At 33.7% G+C, this 20,752-nt stretch overlaps 1 protein-coding gene across 4 annotated transcripts; it reads right to left on the reverse strand.

The window, feature by feature from the left end:
• Positions 1-426: 426 nt before the first annotated feature.
• LOC115963423 lies at positions 427-20,475 on the reverse strand. Of its 4 annotated transcripts, XM_031082421.1 has the most exons (4): positions 20,265-20,474; positions 19,574-19,628; positions 16,758-17,902; positions 427-837 (listed from the first exon to the last, which is right to left on the reverse strand). In XM_031082421.1, exons 3-4 carry the CDS (start codon positions 17,479-17,481, stop codon positions 821-823), a joined length of 741 nt encoding a protein of 246 aa, XP_030938281.1. In that variant the 5' UTR covers positions 17,482-17,902; positions 19,574-19,628; positions 20,265-20,474; the 3' UTR covers positions 427-820. The 4 variants fall into 4 exon arrangements, 3 of the variants coding, with proteins under 3 accessions (XP_030938281.1, XP_030938279.1, XP_030938280.1); XM_031082419.1 differs by lacking the exon at positions 427-837 and having other exon boundaries at positions 15,176-17,902; positions 20,265-20,473; XR_004085825.1 differs by lacking the exons at positions 427-837; positions 16,758-17,902 and adding an exon at positions 18,229-18,524 and having other exon boundaries at positions 20,265-20,456.
• Between the last annotated feature and the right edge of the window lie 277 nt (positions 20,476-20,752).

Raw genomic sequence — 20,752 nt, forward strand, 5'->3', positions numbered from 1 at the left:
AGTCTGGTACAATAGTTGTAGCCACTATTATTGATGCGAACCTCAATTAACACGCTTTGAGACCCAACAAATAATATTGAAATATTTGCCCAAAAAAGCTAAAATTCAGATTTTGATAGAAACTCTGACCCAACGTTTATAAATGAAACGCGAATCAATTGTATAAGTAACAGACCTTGACCCAATGATTATAACTGAATCACGAACCGAAGATATAAAATTTGAACGCCACAAGGAAGAATCCTTGATAAGTTCATAGTTCTTGAAGAACCAAGAGAAGAAGCAAAAACTCATGTTTTTTCTAATTTTTATTCAATAATCATCTATTACAATAAGTGCATGCTATTTATAAGACATGACTAAAAATAGGAAAATATAAAAAAGAGATAATAGAAGCCTAAATTAAAGTTGATTTGATCTGAAATTAGCAACTCCAAAATAGGAAAATAGCTAAAAAACGTTTTAAATAATAGAAGCCTAAAATTAAGATAGATTTGGTTTGAATTAGCAGCTCTAGAATAGGAAAAATATCTATTAATTGGTATGGAGCTGAAAAATCAATCAACCATTAATCCACTCCATAATCACGTCCAATTAAGCCAAATCAGCTCTCAATAGCTTGGATTAAATTTATTACGCCTTCATTTTCCTTTGGGCCAAGCTTGGAATGTCCTGTGTTAAAACCAGCCAAAATCTCTTGAATCAGCCCATTAAGTGCTTCTTTGATCTTTTTGGATTTTGCTCTAGTAATAGGCCCAACTGGAACATGCAATGGATCCTTTAATGCTTGTTGATTCTCATCATCATGCTCGTGGCTGGCTCAATACATTGTGGGGCCTAAGGCAACAATGTTATGTAAGACCTTTTTTCATATTATAATATTAATTAATAAATATTTATTTAACTTTTTATATCGATTTTTTAAAATATATTTTTCTTGCTTTAAAATTACCGACAAAGATTTTGTATTCAAGTTCCCTTAATATTTTCTTCAATATAACTAATGCACTTAATATTTTGTGGCATAATTGATTAGTTATACATTTTTTTTTTTGCATTTTTTTTTTGGTTAACAATTAAAATATTATAATAAGAAAACTAAAAATATATATACATAGAAACAAAGAAAAAATTGAACCTAAGATTTTATTTAAAAAATAATGATAGGCAAAAAATGAATTGACCCCTTGTGATAAATTAACCAATTAATTTAGCTAAGTGAATTAATTAAGTTAATTAACATGCAAACGCGTGGTAACACAAACAAATCACCAATAATCTAATTATGCAGCGGAAAATAAATGATACGATGATTTGTTTACGAATGGGGAAGACCTAACGACAAAAACCCCACCGGATGATTTTCAAGTCACTACTCCCGAAATTCCACTATTATCACAACAAGCGGCTACAAGTAAAGGAATCTCAGTACCTTATATCAACCTACAGTTGAACCCTTACCCCAATACCCAATTGGACTTGTTCTGTAATGACAATTTTTCTTTTCGATGCACGGCTCTCAAGTACGTGACTAACCAATGCACGGATCCCAGTACGTGACTTCAATCACCAACTAAAGAAGGTTGTTGACTGCAAAGTTCTTCAGTTCATCCCAACGATGAAGATCAAGAAGATGCTTGGTCACAAAACCCTACGATGCACATTCACAGCAACTTCTTCACAAGAATGATGAACTAGGGCAAGACTTTGTCTCCGGTTACAAATTGCTTGAACAAACTTTGCTCAACACTTGTGCAACTTGTGTATACTTTGACGACCCTTAAAATAATCCTTTTATATGTCTAAAGTTAGAAGAAAAGAAGGCTCAAACACATAATCACGGATTAGAGTCAAAACAGAACTGGAATTCTGTTTTTCATAAAGCTCGACAGATAGCTGTCTGTCAAGCAGCTGTTGAGCCATGGGGCTAGAATAACTTCTTAAGCTCGAAGGATAGCTAGCTTTCGAGCTAGCTATCGGGCTTTAATGAATAGCACTTCTTCAGCTTGAATCTTGGACAGACTTGCATGTCTTCAACACTTGATCTTGAAACACAATTGAAATATTAAACAAATCCTAAATCTACCCAAATACAAGTAAAATGCTTTTTGTCAAAGGATAAGCCAATTTCATAAAATAGTGACATATGTTCCTAATAAGTGAATCATATATGTTCTAACAAATAAAAACCTTTTTTGATCAAAATAATAATAAAAACAAAAACCTAATAGATAAGTATGTAGTGTTGACTCTGGTGAGTGATTGAAGATTACTATACTACTACATGTCCCCACTCCCAACCCCAGGACCCTAACCCAACCCAATTTGTAAATCAGTAAAATTTGACTCGCCTATATTGTGTTAGAATGTTAAAGCTTCACAGTGAAAAAAGTATCAAACAACCATGTAAAACATTATGAAAAAGTATAACAAAGTAGCAAGAACCAAACAAAGACAAAAGTAAGCAAGAATCAGACATTTTAGAGAAGTGCAAAAACTGAAGAAGGGCAACACTTATCGAAGAGGAGGGTCTAATGCGCTGCTAAGAAATGTATGAAAAAATCACTTTACAACAATTCATTGAGCTGGCCCTTCATACTCACACAAAGTTACCATCCTTGACACTAGATTAGACATTTATAGTTTGTTTGGATGGATGGGGAGTAGAGGAAGTAGAGTAGAGGGAGAGAGAGTAAGTTAAATTACTTTATTTGGATGTTTTTTTAAGGGAGGAATGGGGAGGGATTTGGAGGGGTTTGGAGGGGTTCTAACTACTTCTAACCCCTCATTTTAATTCCCCCAAATTGGAGAGATTTGGAGGTAGAGTAGAGCAGAGAAATACTTGACCAAATGAATTACCAAATTTACCCTTACCATATTAACAAAATTACAAACTATGAAAAGGTTAATTATTCCCTTTTTTTTTTTGTCTCTTTCTTGGCCTGTCCTAGCCCAGTTTGGTATGAAATGAAGGCAGAAATATGTTTTTAAATTTTTTTAATATGTTTTTTGAATTATTTTGGGAATGCTCCAGCTCAGGTAAGGTAGAAACTGTACTCGGTATGAAATTTTTTTTTTTTATCTCTTTTTTGGCCTGTCCCAGCCTAGTTTGGCTCGAAAGAAAGCAAGAATGATTTTTTTTAATTTTTTGAAATTTTAAACTATTTTTTTTGGGAATTCTCTAGCCCGGGTTGGTTAGGAACGGAATTCGGAACGAAAATTTTTTTGCCTCTTTCTCGGCTTGTGCTGGCCAGGTTTGCTTTGAAATAAAGTGCAAATGATGTTTTTAAATTTTTTGAATTTCTTTTTTGTCATTTTTTGGGGAATGCACCAACTTGGGTTGAGAGAAACGGTATCTAGAGTCAAAATTTTTTTTTATCTCTTTCTCTTCCTGTCCCAGTCGATTTGGAATGAAATCAAGGCAGAAATATGTTTTTAATTTTTGGAATTATTTTAATATTTATTTTTGAATTTTTTTGGTAATGCTCCAGCTCGGGTAAGGTAGAAACTGTACTCGGTATGAAAAAAATTTTAATCTCTTTTTCGGCCTGTCCCGGCCAAGTTTGGCTAGAAAGTAAGCTAGAATGATTTTTTTGAATTTTTTTGCTATATTTTTTGGGAACGCTCTAGCTTGGGTCAAGAGAAATGGTATCCGTAACAAATTTTTTTTTTTAAATCTCTTTCTTTTCCTATCTCGGCTCGATTTGACATGAAATGAAGGCTGAATATGTTTTTAATTTTTTTGAATTTTTTTAGGAATTCTCCAGCCCGTGTTAGGTAGAAACTGTACTCAGTACGAAAATTTTTCTGTGTCTTTTTTGGCCTGTCCCGTCTTGGTTTGGCTGGAAATAATGCCAAAATGATGTTTTTAAATTTTTTGAATATCTATACTATTTTTTTTGGGAATGCCCTATCCTAGGTTGTTTAGGAACGGAACTCAGAACGAAATTTTTTTTGCCTCTTTCTCAGCCTAGCCCAGCCCAATTTGCTTAGAAATAAAGCTAGAATGAAGTTTCTTAATTTTTTGAATTTTTTTACTATTATTTTTGGGAACACTCCAACCTAGGTTGAGAGAAACGATAACCGGAATGAATTTTTTTTTTTTTTTTTTAATTTCTTTCTCTTCCTATCTAGGCCTGGTTTGGCTTGAAATGAAGGCAAAAATATGTTTTTAATTTTTTTGAATTATTTTAATATCATTTTTGAATTTTTTTGGGAATGCTCCAGTTCGAGTAAGGTAGAAACTGTACTCAGTACGAAAATTTTTTTTTATCTCTTTTTCGGCCTGTCCTAGCTTGGTTTGGCTAGAAATAAAGCTAGAATGATGTTTTTTGAATTTTTATACTTTTTTTTTTTGGGGAATGATCTAGCCCGGGTTGGGTAGGAACGGAACTCAAAACAAAATTTATTTTTTCTCTCTTTCTCAGCCGATCTCAGTCCGGTCTGGCTAGAAATAAAGCTAGAATGATGTTATTTAATTTTTTGAATTTTTTTGAGAATGCTCCAACTTGGGTCGGGAGAAACGGTATCCGGAACAAATTTTTTATTTATTTTTTACCTCTTTCTCTTCCTATCCCAGCCTGGTTTGGCATGAAATGAAGGCAAAAATATGTTTTTAATATTTTTTAATTATTTTAATATTTTTTTGAATTTTTTTTTGGGAATGCCAACCCAGGTTAGGTAGAAACTGTACTCAGTACGAAAATATTTCTATCTACTTTTCGGCCTGTCCCGGCCTGGTTTGGCTAGAAATAAAGCCAGAATGATGTTTTTTTTAATGTTTTGAATATTTATACTATTTTTTTGGGAATGCTCTATCCCGGGTCGGGGGGGGGGGGGGGGAACTTGGAACAAAATTTTTTTTGGAACAAAATTTTTTTTACCTCTTTATTGGCTTGTCCCGACCTGGCTTGCTTGGAAATAAACCAAGAATGAAGTTTTTCAATGTTTTTGAATTTTTTTTGCTATATTTTTGGGAACGCTCTGACTTGGGTCGAGAGAAACAGTATCCGCAACGAAATTTTATTTTATTTTATTTTATTTATCTCTTTCTCTTCCTATCTCAGCCTTGTTTGTCATTAAATGAAGCCAAAAATATGTTTTTAATTTTTTTGAATTATTTTAATCTTTTTTTGAATTTTTTTGCTAATGCTCTAGCCCGGGTAAGTTAGAAAACTGTACTCGGTATGAAATTTTTTTTTATCTCTTTTTCACCACGTCCCGGCGCGGTTTTGCTAGAAAGAAAGCCAGAATGATGTTTTTGAATTTTTATACTATTTTATTGGGAATGCTCTAGCCCTGGTTGTGTAGGAATGGAACTTAGAACGAAAATTTTTTTGTCTCTTTCTCAGCCAGTTTCGGCCAAAATGGTTTTTATAATTTTTTTAAAAATTTTTATACTATTTTTTTGGGAATGCCCTAGCCCGGGTTGGGTAGGAAAGGGACTCGGAATGATTTTTTTTTTCCTCTCTTTCTTGTCCTATCCTGGCCCAGTTTAGCTAGAATGAAGATTTTTAATTTTTTTAATTTTTATATTATTTTTTTGGGTACTCTCCAACTAGGGTTAGGAGAAATGGTACTCGGAACAAAATTTTTTAATCTCTTTTTCCTCCTATCCCAGCCCGATTTGGCATCAAATGAAGGCAAAAAGATATTTTTAATTTTTTTGAATTATTTTAATATTTTTTTTGAATTTTTTTGGGAATGCTCTAGCTTGGGCTAGGTAAAAACTGTACTCAATACGAAAATTTTTCTATCTCTGTTTCGACCTGTCCTTGCTTGGTTTGGCTAGAAATAAGGACAAAATGATTTTTTTTTTTTAATTTTTTGAATTTTTATACTATTTTTTTGGGAATGCTCTAGCTTAGGTTGGGTAGGAACTGAACTCGAAACAAAAATTTTTTTGTCTCTTTCTTTGCCTGTCTCGGCCCTGTTTGAGTAGAAATAAAGCTAAAATGACGTTTTTAAATTTTTTTTGCTGTTTGTTTTTTGGGAACGCTCCAACTTGGGTCAAGAGAAATGGTATCTGGAACGAAATTTTTTATATCTCTTTCTCTTCCTATCTTGGCCCGGTTTGGCATGAAATGAACGCAGAAGTATGTTTTTAATTTTTTTGAATTATTTTAATATGTTTTTTGAATTATTTTGGGAATGCTCCAGCTTGGGTGAGGTAGAAACTGTACTTGGTACGAAAAGTTTTTCTATCTCTTTTTTAGCCCGTCCCAGCCCAGTTTGGCTAGAAGGAAAGTTGGAATGATTTTTTTAGTTTGTTGAATTTTTATACTATTTTTTTTTTTTTTTTTTGGAATGCTCTAGCTCGGGTTGGGTAGAAATGAAACTCGGATCAAAATTTTTTTTCCTCTTTCTCGACCTGTGCCGGCACGGTTTGCTTTGAAATAAAGCTAAAATGATGTTTTTTAATTTTTTTGAATTTGTTTTTGCCATTTTTTGGGAATGCTCAAACTTGTGTTGAGAGAAACGGTATCCAGAACAAATTTTTTTTTCTCTTTCTCTTCCTATCCCAGCCGATTTGGCATGAAATGAAGGCAAAAATATGTTTTTTATTTTTATTTTTTTTGAATTATTTTAATTTTTTTTTTGAATTTTTTTGGGAATGCTCCAACTCGGGTAAGGTAGAAACCTTACTCAATACAAATTTTTTTTTTTAATCTCTTTTTTTTGTCTATCTTGTCTCGGTTTGGCTAGAAGGTAAGCCAGAATGATGTTTTTAAATTTTTTGAATTCTTATACTATTTTCTTTTTTTTGGAATGCTCTAGCTCGGGTTGGGAGGGAGCGGAACTCGGAAAGAAATTGTTTTCTCTCTTTATCAGCCTATCCAGATCTGGTTTGGCTAGAAATAAAGCTAAAATGATGGGTTTTTTTTTTTTTGAATTTTTTTTACTATTTTTTTGGGAAAACTCCAACTTGGGTCGGGAGAAAAGGTACTCGGAACGATTTTTTTTTTTTTTTTTTGAATTTTTTTGGGAATGCTCTAACCTGGGTTGGGTAGAAACTGTACTCAGTACGAAAATTTTTCAACCACTTTTTTAAGCCTGTCCCAGCCTGGTTTGGTTGGAAATAAGGCCAGAATGATATTTTTGAATTTTTTGAATTTCTATACTATTTTTTTGGGAATGCTCTAGCCTAAATCTGGTAGGAACGGAACTCAAAACAAAATTTTTTTTTCCTCTTTTTGGCCTGTCTCAGCCCTGTTTACTTAGAAATAATGCCAGATTGATATTTTTCAATTTTTTTGGTTTTTTTTTTGGGAATGCTCCAACTTGGGTCAAGAGAAACGATATCCAAAACGAATTTTTTTTTTAATCTCTTTCTCTTCCTGTCCCAGCCCGGTTTTGAATTTTTATGGTAATATATCACTTGGTACGAAAAATTTTTATCTTTTTTTTTTTTTTTGCTCGTCCCAGCATGGTTTGGCTAGAAAAAAAGCCAGAATGATGTTTTCTAATTTTTTTTAAATTTTAATTCTTTTTTTTTTTTTAGGAATGCTCTAGCCTAGGTTAGGTAGAAACGGAACTCAAAACGAAATTTTTTTCTCTCTTTCTCCGCCTATCCCGATCCAGTTTGACTAGAAATAAAGCTAGAATGACGTTTTTTTTAATTTTTTTACTATTTCTTTTAGAATTCTCCAACTTGGCTCGGGAGAAACGATACACGAAATGAAATTGTTTTTAATCTATTTTTCTTCTATCTTGGCCAGGTTTGGCATGAAATGAAGGTAAAAAGATATTTTTAATTTTTTTGAATTATTTTAATATTTTTTTAATTTTTTGGGAATGCTCCAGCTCGGGTTGGGTAGAAACTATACTTGGTACATAAATTTTTCTCTCTTTTTCGACCTGTCCCAGCCTAGTTTGGTTGGAAATAGGGGCAGAATAATGTTTTTTAATTTTTTTTTTAATTTTTATACTATTTTTTTGGGTACTCTCCAACTAGGGTTAGGAGAAATGGTACCCGGAACAAAATTTTTTAATCTCTTTTTCCTCCTATCCCAGCCCGATTTGGCATCAAATGAAGGCAAAAAGATATTTTTAATTTTTTTGAATTATTTTAATATTTTTTTTGAATTTTTTTGGGAATGCTCTAGCTTGGGCTAGGTAGAAACTGTACTCAGTATGGAAATTTTTCTATCTCTGTTTCGACCTGTCCTTGCTTGGTTTGGCTAGAAATAAGGACAAAATGATTTTTTTTTTTTGAATTTTTTGAATTTTTATACTATTTTTTTGGGAATGCTCTAGCTTGGGTCGGGTAGGAACTGAACTCGGAACAAAATTTTTTTTGTCTCTTTCTTTGCCTGTCTCAGCCCTGTTTGAGTAGAAATAAAGCTAAAATGACGTTTTTAAATTTTTTTTGCTGTTTTTTTTTTTGGGAACGCTCCAACTTGGGTCAAGAGAAATGGTATCCGGAACGAAATTTTTTATATCTCTTTCTCTTCCTATCTTGGCCCGGTTTGGCATGAAATGAACGCAGAAGTATGTTTTTAATTTTTTTTGAATTATTTTAATATGTTTTTTGAATTATTTTGGGAATGCTCCAGCTTGGGTGAGGTAGAAACTGTACTTGGTACAAAAATTTTTTCTATCTCTTTTTTAGCCCGTCCCAGCCCAGTTTGGCTAGAAGGAAATCTGGAATGATTTTTTTAGTTTGTTGAATTTTTATACTATTTTTTTTTTTGGAATGCTCTAGCTCGGGTTGGGTAGAAATGAGACTCGGATCAAAATTTTTTTCCCTCTTTCTCGGCCTGTGCTGGCACGATTTGCTTTGAAATAAAGCTAAAATGATGTTTTTTTAATTTTTTTGAATTTGTTTTTGCCATTTTTTGGGAATGCTCAAACTTGGGTTGAGAGAAACGGTATCCAGAACAATTTTTTTTTTCTCTTTCTCTTCCTATCCCAGTCGGTTTGGCATGAAATGAAGGCAAAAATATGTTTTTTTATTTTTTTTTGAATTATTTTAATTTTTTTTTGAATTTTTTTGGGAATGCTCCAACTCGAGTAAGGTAGAAACCTTACTCGATACAAATTTTTTTTTTTAATCTCTTTTTTCTGTCCATCCTATCTCGGTTTGGCTAGAAGGTAAGCCAAAATGATGTTGTTAAATTTTTTGAATTCTTATACTATTTTTTTTTTTTTTTGGAATGCTCTAGCTCGGGTTGGGAGGGAACGGAACTCGGAAAGAAATTGTTTTCTCTCTTTATCAGCCTATCCCGATCTGGTTTGGCTAGAAATAAAGCTAAAATGATGGGTTTTTTTTTTGAATTTTTTTTACTATTTTTTCGGAAAACTCCAACTTGGGTCGGGAGAAACGACACTCGGAACGAATTTTTTTTTTTTAATTTTTTTGGGAATGCTCACCCGGGTTGGGTAGAAACTGTACTCAGTACGAAAATTTTTCTACCTCTTTTTTAGCCTGTCCCAGCCTGGTTTGGTTGGAAATAAGGTCAGAATGATATTTTTGAATTTCTATACTATTTTTTTGGGAATGCTCTAGCCTAAATCGGGTAGGAACGGAACTCAAAACGAATTTTTTTTTCCTCTTTTTGGCCTGTCCCGGCCCTGTTTACTTAGAAATAATGCTAGATTGATATTTTTCAATTTTTTTGGTTTTTTTTTGGGAATGCTCCAACTTGGGTCAAGAGAAATGATATCCATAACGATTTTTATTTTTTTATTTTTTTATCTCTTTCTCTTCCTGTCCCAGCCCGGTTTTGAATTTTTATGGTAATATTGCACTTGGTACGAAAAATTTTTATCTTTTTTTTTTTGGCCTGTCCCAGCCCGGTTTGGCTAGAAAGAAAGCCAGAATGATGTTTTCTAATTTTTTTTAAATTTTAATTCTTTTTTTTTTAGGAATGCTCTAGCCTAGGTTGGGTAGAAATAGAACTCAGAACGAAATTTTTTTCTCTCTTTCTCCGCCTATCCCGATCCAGTTTGGCTAGAAATAAAGCTAGAATGACGTTTTTTTTTAATTTTTTTACTATTTCTTTTAGAATTCTCCAACTTGGCTCGGGAGAAACGATACATGGAATGAAATTTTTTCTTTATCTATTTTTCTTCTATCTTGGCCAGGTTTGGCATGAAATGAAGGTAAAAAGATATTTTTAATTTTTTTGAATTATTTTAATATTTTTTTAATTTTTTGGGAATGCTCCAGCTCGGGTTGGGTAGAAACTATACTTGGTACATAAATTTTTCTCTCTTTTTTGGCTTGTCCCAGCCTAGTTTGGTTGGAAATAGGGGCAGAATAATGTTTTTTAATTTTTATACTATTTTTTTGGGATGCTCTAGCTCGGGTTAGGTAGTAAAGAAATTTGGAACGAAAATTTTTTTGTCTCTTTCTCGGCCTATCCCGGCCCGATTTGCTTAGAAATAAAGCTAGAATGATGTTTTTTAATTTTCTGAATTTTTTTGGAACGCTCTAGCCCGGGTTGGGTAGGAATGGAACTCGGAACGAAAATTATTCAGTCTCTTTCTTAGCTTGTCTAGACCCGGTTTGGCTAGAATTAATGCTAGAATGATGTTTTTTAATTTTTTTGACTTTTTATACTATTCTTTTGGGAATGCTCTAGCCCGGGCTTGGTTGGAACAGAACTAAGAACAAAAATTGTTTTGTCTCTTTCTCGGCCTGTCTTAGCCCAGTTTGCTTAGAAATAAAGCTAGAATGATGTTTTTTTTTTTGTTTTTTTATTTTTTTGGATTTTTTTGCTATTTTTTTGGGAATGCTCCAACTTGGGTTGGGAGAAACGGTATCTGGAACGCTTTTTTTTTTTTAATCTCTTTCTCTTCCTATCCCTGCCTAGTTTGGAATGAAATGAAGGCAGAAAGATATTTTTAATATTTTTGAATTATTTTACTATTTATTTGGGAATGCTCCAGCCCAGGTTAGGTAAAAACTGTACTCGGTAAGAAAATTTTCTTTCTTTTTCGGCTTGTCCTCGCCTGGTTTGGCTGTAAATAAGGTCAGAATGATGTTTTTGAATTTTTATACTATTTTTTTGGGAATGCTCTAGCTTGGGTAGGGTAGGAATGAAACTTGAAACAAAATTTTTTTTGTCTCTTTCTCGGCCTATCTCTACCCAGTTTGCTTTGAAATAAAGCTAGAATCATGTGTTTCAATTTTTTGAATTTTTTTGCTTTTTTTTGGGAACGCTCCAACTTGGGTTGGGAGAAATGGTATCCGGAACAAAATTTTTTTTTTTATCACTTTCTCTTCTTGTCCCAGCCCGGTTTGGCATGAAATGAAGGTAGAAAGATATTTTTAATTTTTTTGAATTATTTTAATATTTTTTTAAAAAAATTTGTTGGAATGCTCCAGCTCGGGTATGGTAGAAATTATACTTTGTACGAAATTTTTTTATCTCTTTTTTTACCTGTCTCGGCTTGATTTGGCCAGAAAGAGAGCCAGAATGATGTTTTGTAATTTTTTGAATTTTTATACTTTTTTTTTTTTTGAGGATGCTCTAAAACAGGTGTGGTTGGAAAGGAACTTGGAACAAATTTTTATTTATTTATTTATTTTTTGTCTCTTTCTCGGCTTATCTTGGCCCGGTTTGTTTAGAAATAAAGCTAGAATGATGTTTTTTTTTAATTTTTTGAATTTTTTTGCTATTTTTTTGGAATGCTCCAACTTGGATTGGGAGAAACAGTATCCGGAACAAAATTTTTTTAATCTCTTTCTCTTCCTGTCTCGGCCTAGTTTGGCATGAAATGAAGGCATAAATATGTTTTTCATTTTTTTGAATTATTTTTATATTTTTTTTGAATTTTTTTTTTTTGGGAATGCTCTAACCCGAGTTAGGTAGAAACTGTACTTGGTACGAAAATTTTTCTATCTCTTTTTCGGGCCTGTGCCGGCCTGGTTTGGCTGGAAATAAAACTAGAATGATATTTTTTAATTTTTTGAATTTTGATACTATTTTTTTTGGGAATGCTCTCGCCCGGGTTGGGTAGGAACGGAACTTGGAACAAAGTTTTTTTTGTTTCTTTCTCGGCTTGTCCTGACTCGGTTTGCTTAAAAATAAAGCTAGAATGATGTTTTTTAATTTTTTTACTTTTTTTTTGGGAACGCCCGAACTTGGGTCGGGAGAAACGGTATCCGGAACGAATTTATTTATTTATTTATTTATTTTTATCTCTTTCTCTTCCTATCCCAGCCCGGTTTGGCAAGAAATGAATGCAGAAATATGTTTTTGACTTTTTTGAATTATTTTAGTATTTTTTTTTAAAATTTTTTTGGGAATGCTCCAGCTCGGGTATGGTAGAAATTGTACTTGGTATGAAATTTTTTTATCTCTTTTTCCCCTGTCTCGGCTCAGTTTTGCTAGAAAGAAAGCTAGAATGATGTTTTTAAATTTTTAGAATTTTTATACTATTTTTTTGGGAATGCTCTAGCCCAAGTTGGGTAGGAATGGAACTCAGAACAAAATTGTTTTGTCTCTTTCTCTACTTGACCCAGACCTGTTTGGCTAGAAATAAAGCCAAAATGATTTTAATTTTTTTTTTTAAATTTTTATGCTATTTTTTTAGGAATGCTTTAGCTTGGGTTGGGTAGGAAAAAAACTCAGAGTGAAATTTTTTTCTCTCTTTCTTGTCCTATCCTGGCCCGATTCAGCTAGAAATGAAGTTAGAATGACATTTTTTTATTTTTTTTGAATTTTTTTACTATTTTTTATGGAACACTCCAACTTGAGTCGGGAGAAACGATACTCGGAACAAAATTCTTTTAATCTCTTTTTCTTCCTATGTTGGCCCGGTTTCACATGAAATGAAGGTAGAAAGATGTTTTTAATTTTTTTTAATTATTTTAATATTTTTTTTGAATTTTTTTCGGAATTCTCTAGCTTGGGTTAGGTAGATGCTCGGTTCGAAAATTTTTCCATTTCCTTTTCACCCTGTCCCGGCCTGGTTTGGCTATAAATAAAGCTAGAATGATATGTTTTAATTTTTTGAATTTATATACTATTTTTTTGGGAATGCTCTAGCCTGGATAGGGTAGGAATGAAACTTGGAACAATTTTTTTTTTCTCTTTCTCTGCCTATCCCGGTCCGGTTTGGCGAGAAATAAAGCTAGAATGACGTTTTTTAATTTTTTGAATTTTTTTGGGAACGCTCCAACTTTGTTCGGGGGAAATGGTACTTGGAACAATTTTTTTTTTTTTTTAATCTCTTTTTCCTCCTATCCTGGCTAGGTTTGGCATGAAATGAAGGTAGAAAGATATTTTTAATATTTTTGAATTTTTTAAATATTTTTTATGAATTTTTTTGGGAATGCTCAGGTAGAAACTGTACTCAATACGAAATTTTTTTAATCTCTTTTTCAGCCTGTCCTAGCCTGATTTGGTTAGAAATAAAGCCAGAATGATGTTTTTTAGTTTTTTGAATTTTTATACTATTTTTTGGGAATGCTTTAGCTTGGGTTGGGTTGGAACGGAACTTGGAACGAAATTTTTTTTTGTCTCTTCCTTGGCCTATCTCGACCCGGTTTGCTTAGAAATAAAGCTAGAATGACGTTTCTTTTAATTTTTTTGAATTTTTTTACTATTTTATTGGGAACGCTCCAACTTGGGTTGAGAGAAACAGTACTCGGAACGAAATTTTTTTAATCTCTTTTTCATCATATGCCAGCCCGGTTTGGCATGAAATGAAGGCAGAAAGATGTTTTTTTTTTTTTTTGAATTATTTTTATATTTTTTTTTAATTTGCTTCGGAATTCTCCAGCCTGAGTTAGGTAGAAACTGTGCTTAGTACGAAAATTTTTCCATCTCTTTTTCGGCCTATCTTGGCCCAGTTTGGCTATAAATAAAGCCAAAATGAAGTTTTTTAATTTTTATACTATTTTTTTGGGAACGCTCCAACTTGGGTCGGGAGAAATGGTACCCGGAACGAAATTTTTTTAATCTCTTTTTCCTCCTATCCCTACCCGGTTTGGCATGAAATGAAGGCAGAAAGATATTTTTAATTTTTTTGAATTATTTTAATTTTTTTTTTTGAATTTGTTTCAGAATTCTCCAGCTTGAGTTAGGTAGAAACTGTGCTTAGTACAAAAAATTTTCCATCTCTTTTTCGGCCTGTCGTGTTCCAGTTTGGCTATAAATAAAGCCAAAATGAAGTTTTTTAATTTTTATACTATTTTTTTGGGAACGCTCCAACTTGGGTCAGGAGAAACGGTACCCGGAATGAAATTTTTTTTAATCCCTTTTTCCTCCTATCCCTGCCCAATTTGGCATGAAATGAAGGCAGAATGATATTTTTAATTTTTTTGAATTATTTTAATATTTTTTTTTGAATTTTGGGAATGCTCCAGCCCAGGTTGGGTAGAAACTGTACTCGGTACGAAAATTTTTCTATCTCGTTTTTGGCCCATCTCAGCTTGGTTTGGTTGGAAATAAGGCTAGAATGATGTTTTTTAATTTTTTTAATTTTTATACTATTTTTTTGAGAATGCTTTAGCCCGGGTTGGGTAGGCACGAAACTCGGAATGAAATTTTTTTTTGTCTTTTTCTCAGCTTGTCCTGGCCCAGTTTGCTTAGAAATAAAAAGCTAGAACGATGTTTTTTAATTTTTTGAATTTTTTTGCTTTTTTTTTTTTTTGGGAATGCTCCAACTTGGGTCGAGAGTCTCTTTTTCTTTCCTTTCCCAGAAAGGTTTGGCATGAAATGAGGGTAGGAAGATATTTTTAATTTTTTTGAATTATTTTAATATTTTTTTAAATTTTTTTGGGAATGCTCTAGCTCGGGTTAGGTAGAACCTGTACTCAGTATGAAAAATTTTTTATCTCTTTTTTGGCCTGCCCTAGCCCAGTCTGGCCGAAAAGAAAGCCAGAATGATGTTTTTTTTTTTTTTTTTTTTTTTATACTTTTTTTTTTGGGAATGCTCTAACCTTGGTTGAGTAGGAACGAAACTCAGAACGAAATATTTTTTTGTCTCTTTCTTAGCCTATCTTGGCCCGGTTTGGCTAGAATTAAAGCTAGAATGATTATATATATATATATATTTTTTTTTTTTTTGAATATTTATACTATTTTTTTGGGAATGCTCTAGCCCGGGTTGGGTAGGAACGGAACTCAGAACGAATATTTATACTTTTTTTTGGGAATGCTCTAGCCCGGGTTGGGTAGGAACGGAACTCGGAACGAATATTTATACTTTTTTTTGGGAATGCTCTAGCCCGGGTTGGGTAGGAACGGAACTCGGAACGAAAATTTATACTATTTTTTTGGGAATGCTCTAGCTCGGGTTAGGTTGGAATGGAACTCAGAACGAAAATTTTTGTCTCTTTCTCAGCCTGTCTCAGCTCGATTTTCTTAGAAATAAAGCTAGAATGACATTTTTTTTTTTATAAATTTTTTGAGTGAGCATTACCTTTTTCCTATGGATTTTTAGGGTGATCTTGCTGAAAAATGGTGGTGGAAGTGGTGAGAAGTGGTACCGACGGGAGAGTAAGGGAGTGAAGAGAGGAGAGTTTGTGTTGTGTTGAGAGAAAAAGAAAAAAAAGTAAGAGAAAGAACAAAGTGAGGATAGCTGGCCAGCCAAGAAGAATGAGATAGTGAGATAATTTGAGAGAAATGAGTGGTGGGGAAATAATGGGGTAGGTGGGGTCACGTGTGTCTCCATAAAAATCTGATCTTTTTTTTTTTCCTTAAAGCCTGGGGCGTCACATTCTTCCCTTCTTATAAAAATTTCGCCCTCGAAATTGTACTTATTAAACTTAGGTTTCTTTCCTTTATGCACCTTATCCATATCAATTGAGAGTCACTGCCTTGCAAAAATTTCATTCTCTTTACTAAAGTTGGTTGAACTCTTAACTAGCTAAGTATGTCTCTAAATGACCTATACAAATATTATCTCTTGTATAAATCACGTCTCTAAATTTTCAAAGCAAACACAACTATAGCCAACTCCAAGTCATGTGGGGAAATCTTTCTATTGGTTCTTATATCCTACTAAGATCCAGTGTAATTCCATCCTTAGCAATCACATAACTTGACAACACTACTTGATTCAACCAAAATTCACACTTCCTCAATTTAACAAAACTTATTTTCTCTTCTTCTTTTTTTTCCTTTTTTTTTTTTTTTTTTCTAATCCTCAAGTGTTCCTTATTGTCTTCCTAACTCTTAGAGTAAATCAAATATCATCAATAAACACAATGGCAAAGTGATCCAAGTATTCATGAAATACCCTATTCATTAAATCCAAAAGGGAGTAGGGTATTGGTTAATCCAAACAGCATCATTAGGAACTCATCATGACCATACCTAATCCAAAAGGTTGCCTTTAGTATGTCCCAAATTTTTGACTAGTGGTCACCCAAATAAGACCAATCTTAGATAATACTTGTGCTCTTTGCAACTAGTCAAACAAGTCATCAACGTAAGGAAAAAGGACGATAACTCAATATAGATCATGGTAATTGGTACATAACCTTATAGACCCATCATTCTCCCTAAAATGCATGCAAGCATGATAAGAAGCTAACCGATCCATGCCTAGGATAACATAAAAATCATACTTATCTGGCAACACCATTTTAGCCAATAACTCTCTACCCCCAAAAAGATACAAGACTTAAGCACGAGATTATTCCATATAATATCACTGATTGGGGTAGAAGCTAATAACTTAAAATCAAGTAGTTCCAAGCTCTTATCACAACTTCTAGTAAATGCACTAGGAACAAATACTGCATATAACCAAGGTCAAAAGAACTCTAGTATGTGTGGAGAGCAAAGGAAGTATACCTGTAACCATGATGTCTGTGGCCTGAACATTCTGAGTAGTCAAGGCATACACTCTACCTTGCACCTTCTTCCCATTATCATTACCCTTTGCAACTTGAGATGAGGAAGAGGAATCCGAGCCCTTAGTAATTGGGCATTGCCTAGCAAAGTGCCCGGGTTGCTTACAAGTATAGCACACCTTTACTCCTTCCATGCAAGTTTGACCTTTATGGGTTTTACCACAGCGAATGCAAGGCCATTTCTTACCAAACTGAGGGCTACGCTTGCCTTGCCCATAAGAATGATCCCCATTACTAAACTTTATAAAGAATCCCTTCTCCGAATTTCGCCCCTGACCCTCTCCATGTTGAAAACCAAAGGGTTCTTGCTTCTTTTCTTCATTCTTGGAGCCAAGGTTGCACTTAAAGTCTTCTTCAAGATTCATTGCCCACTTCACAGTCTCAGTAAAAGTATCCACTCTAGAGGCTATAATAAGGGGATGAATCCTACCATTAGGGCCTTCCCGAAACTTTTTCACCTTCTTGGGCTCATCTAGAATCAAGTAAGGAGCAAAGCGAGAGAGCTTAACAAACTTAGCAGCATACTCCTCTACTGTCATAGCTTTCTCAACCAAATTAGAAAATTCTCTTGTCTTACGGTCCTTCACTATATCGGGGAAGTATGTCCCATTAAAAACTTCCTTAAACTTCTCCCAAGTAATGGGAGTGTTCTCTCCTAACTCCATCCTCAACAAATGCTCAATGCCTGTCCATCATCTCTTAGCAGAACCCTGAAGAGCAAAAGTGGCATAAACCACCTTCTGAGCATCAGTGCATTTGAGGTTCTTAGTAATTTTTCCATCTTTAGCAGCCAATTCTCTACTACCATAGGATTAGGCTCCCCATCAAATGTTGGAGGGTTTTGCTTATGGAACTCCCCAAAAGAGCAACCCTCCTTCCTACATTCACCACCCTGGACCCCTCTAGCAATCCTAGCATAAATCCTGTCTGCCACTACCACCTTATCAATCTCACCACCATCAAGAGTGACAGATCTCTCATGCTCTTGGCGTTGCTTATGGCCATGCTCTGAAGTTGTAACCTCATCTACATGCCTTACTCTATGTGTTTCTTTCTAGGAGGCATAGTGTACCAAGGTACTTATACCTATACCCAAGAAACAAGCAAGTAAATCACAAGGCAACATAGAAGAGTTAGCATAAAAAAAGATAAGGAAAAAAGGAATAGCAGGTGGAAGCTGAAATAAAGGTACAAAATAAAGAATTCATCAAACCCCTAATGCTCTAACTTAGATCAAAATCAATTCCTATTTTCAAAGTTTACAGAATCATAACCTAAGCTTTGATACCATAATTGTCACGCCCCAAACCCCAAAGGGTCCAAAGCATGAGAAAGACGTCTCAAGTACCTGTAGATTTTTCCCTTTTGACAATTCAATCCACATAAATCATATCAAGTACCAACATCAAGAATTATCATAATAATTCCATTGAATATACTCTCAAAGTAAGTCAAAACTCTAAGCAATAATTACAAGGATCATTGGCCACAAAATAATAGAGGTCTAAATAAATAATAACATTATCATCAGCTTGTCCCATCAGTGGGAATAACATCACAACCACTATAATATACAAAAGAATGAGTCAAGTCTATTCTAAGATTTACATCATCTAATATCTCCATTACAAAAGTTCAACCTCCATCAGTAGTTAGTCTAACTACTGTTAGCCACCCAAAAAGCTGTCTCAAAAGATTGTTGTCTACTCTGAAAAGTTTATAAAATAACGGAATGAGATAGAGCCCAGTAAGTAGCATAATTAATGAAGGTGTGGGAAATGCAAGTTTCATGATAATAACAATTTACAAATCATGTTTTAATTTGGGAATTTCCAAATCATTTCTACAAAGCCATTTCCAAAAATAATATGACAAGAATAAATGAAATGACATGGCACAGAACTTCTCAAAATGCTCTCATGAAATTACATATATATATATATATATATATATATTCCTCAAAATATCTCAACATGAAATTACGTACTATACACTGTAAGCAATAACAACACCGTTCCAAACTAGAAAATCTAACCTAAGGCCACATGACAATCGTTAACACAAAGCTATAACTAATCTACAGACACAAAGCCAGAACTCATGGCTGACACAAAGCCAGAACCCATGGCTGACACAAAGCCGGAACTAATCAGCCGACATAAAGCCGGAACTCATCTGTCAACACAAAGCTAGAACTCATAACCATTACAAAGACGGGTGCAAAGATACCAATGTCACAGAGACTATAGTTTCTAGCTAGGTAATCACCGGGTAATCACATGTCACAACCCAAGGGTAAAAAATGAAGAGCTCATAGTTTATATGAAATCAAAACACAGTTCAATTTCAAGTAGTTTCACAAAAACCCTTGAAATATCTGATATATTCACAAGGTTCTCAAATTTTCCAAAATCGTTTCTTGTCAATAAGATTTTCTATCAATTTCCCAAATATCACAAGTCAAGATAAAACATCTTTAGAATTTGCAAATAATGCAATGAATCCATGAAATCCATTCCCAAGAATTTTATAAAAGATGCTTATCATTTCCAATCTAACAAATCATGCATTTCCTCATTCGCATTACCAAATATGATGCATGTTCCATAAATAGTCATATACAATAAGGCTACAACACAATACTTTTTAAGAAAACATAATCCCACAAATACATTTTGCAAAATGTGTTTGACCCCCAAAAAAATAACGTTTATGCAACATGGTTATTTTCCAAAAATCCCATTAAAAGCTACTTACCTTGCAACCTGTAAAAAGCTTAACTCTTCAAGCTCCAAAGGAGATTAGCTAGAACCTAAACAATATCAAGCAAACCTATCACAATAAGCATAAAGCTTGAAATTGTATCTAGCCACAAATTAGGAAATGCCAAATAAGCACTTTGATTAGGCAAGCCTAATATTTAACCTCATCAATAATACATTCCACTCCCAAAGTTTCTCAACAATTTCATTACAAGGCATAGACTCTAACTTATCATCATGTCATTCCAAGCTTCATCTTTACCATAAGAGACCCTAACACTTTATGAATTTCTTCCTCAATATACATGTCATTTTCAAGAGACCCATAAAACAACAATATATATAACAATACCCACCATTACAAACCCCAAATGTAAATCCTCCACTAGCTCCAAATACACAATAAAAATTAGATTCACCAACTATTTCACATTAGAAAGCCAAAACTCCCAAATTTTCACCACTAAGATAACCACCATTGTAAAAACTATAAACCCCCTCATCAAATAAATCTACCAAGACAAAATCCATACAAAAAAACACATAAATATCACTTCTAATGCTCATAAATCACATGAGTATTATTATTAAAGCTTAGAAAAACATAACCTCAAGCAAAAGCATATAAACCCACCAAAAATACTAGAAAATTTTTACCTCAAATAGTAGAGATGAGTGAGCCTTACCTTTTTCCTATGAATTTTTAGGGTGATCTTGCTGAAAAATGGTGGTGGAAGTGGTGAGGAGTGGTACTGGCGGAAGAGTAAGGGAGTGAAGAGAGGAGAGTTTGTGTTGTGTTGAGAGAAAAAGAAAAAAAAATGGTAAGAGAAAGAACAAAGTGAGGAGAGCTGGCTGGCCAGGAAGAATGAGATAGTGAGATAATTTGAGAGAAATGAGTGGTGGGGAAATAATGGGGTAGGTGGGGTCACATGGGTCTCCATAAAAATCTGATCTTTTTTTCTTCTTTTTTTCTTTTTAAAAAGCCTGGGGCGTCACATTGAGCTACATATAAATAAGTATATTTTTCTCAACAAAAAGCTTTACAAAAAAGAAAAAGGAAAAAGGAAGTGGAACTCCTTGATTGATGGCTATTACATAAATCTCTATCATAAGAAATCTCCACTTCCTTTTCAGGGATCCTTCTTTTTGGGGGGGGGGGGGGAGAAGACCCTAA

Source organism: Quercus lobata, chromosome 10 (genome assembly GCF_001633185.2).
Source record: "Quercus lobata isolate SW786 chromosome 10, ValleyOak3.0 Primary Assembly, whole genome shotgun sequence".
Classification (NCBI taxonomy): domain Eukaryota; kingdom Viridiplantae; phylum Streptophyta; class Magnoliopsida; order Fagales; family Fagaceae; genus Quercus; species Quercus lobata.

Bases quoted from the DNA above. Each gene is read 5' to 3' on its own strand.
- LOC115963423 (XM_031082420.1), bottom strand. From the start codon at position 17,481: ATGGAGTTAGGAGAGAACACTCCCATTACTTGGGAGAAGTTTAAGGAA.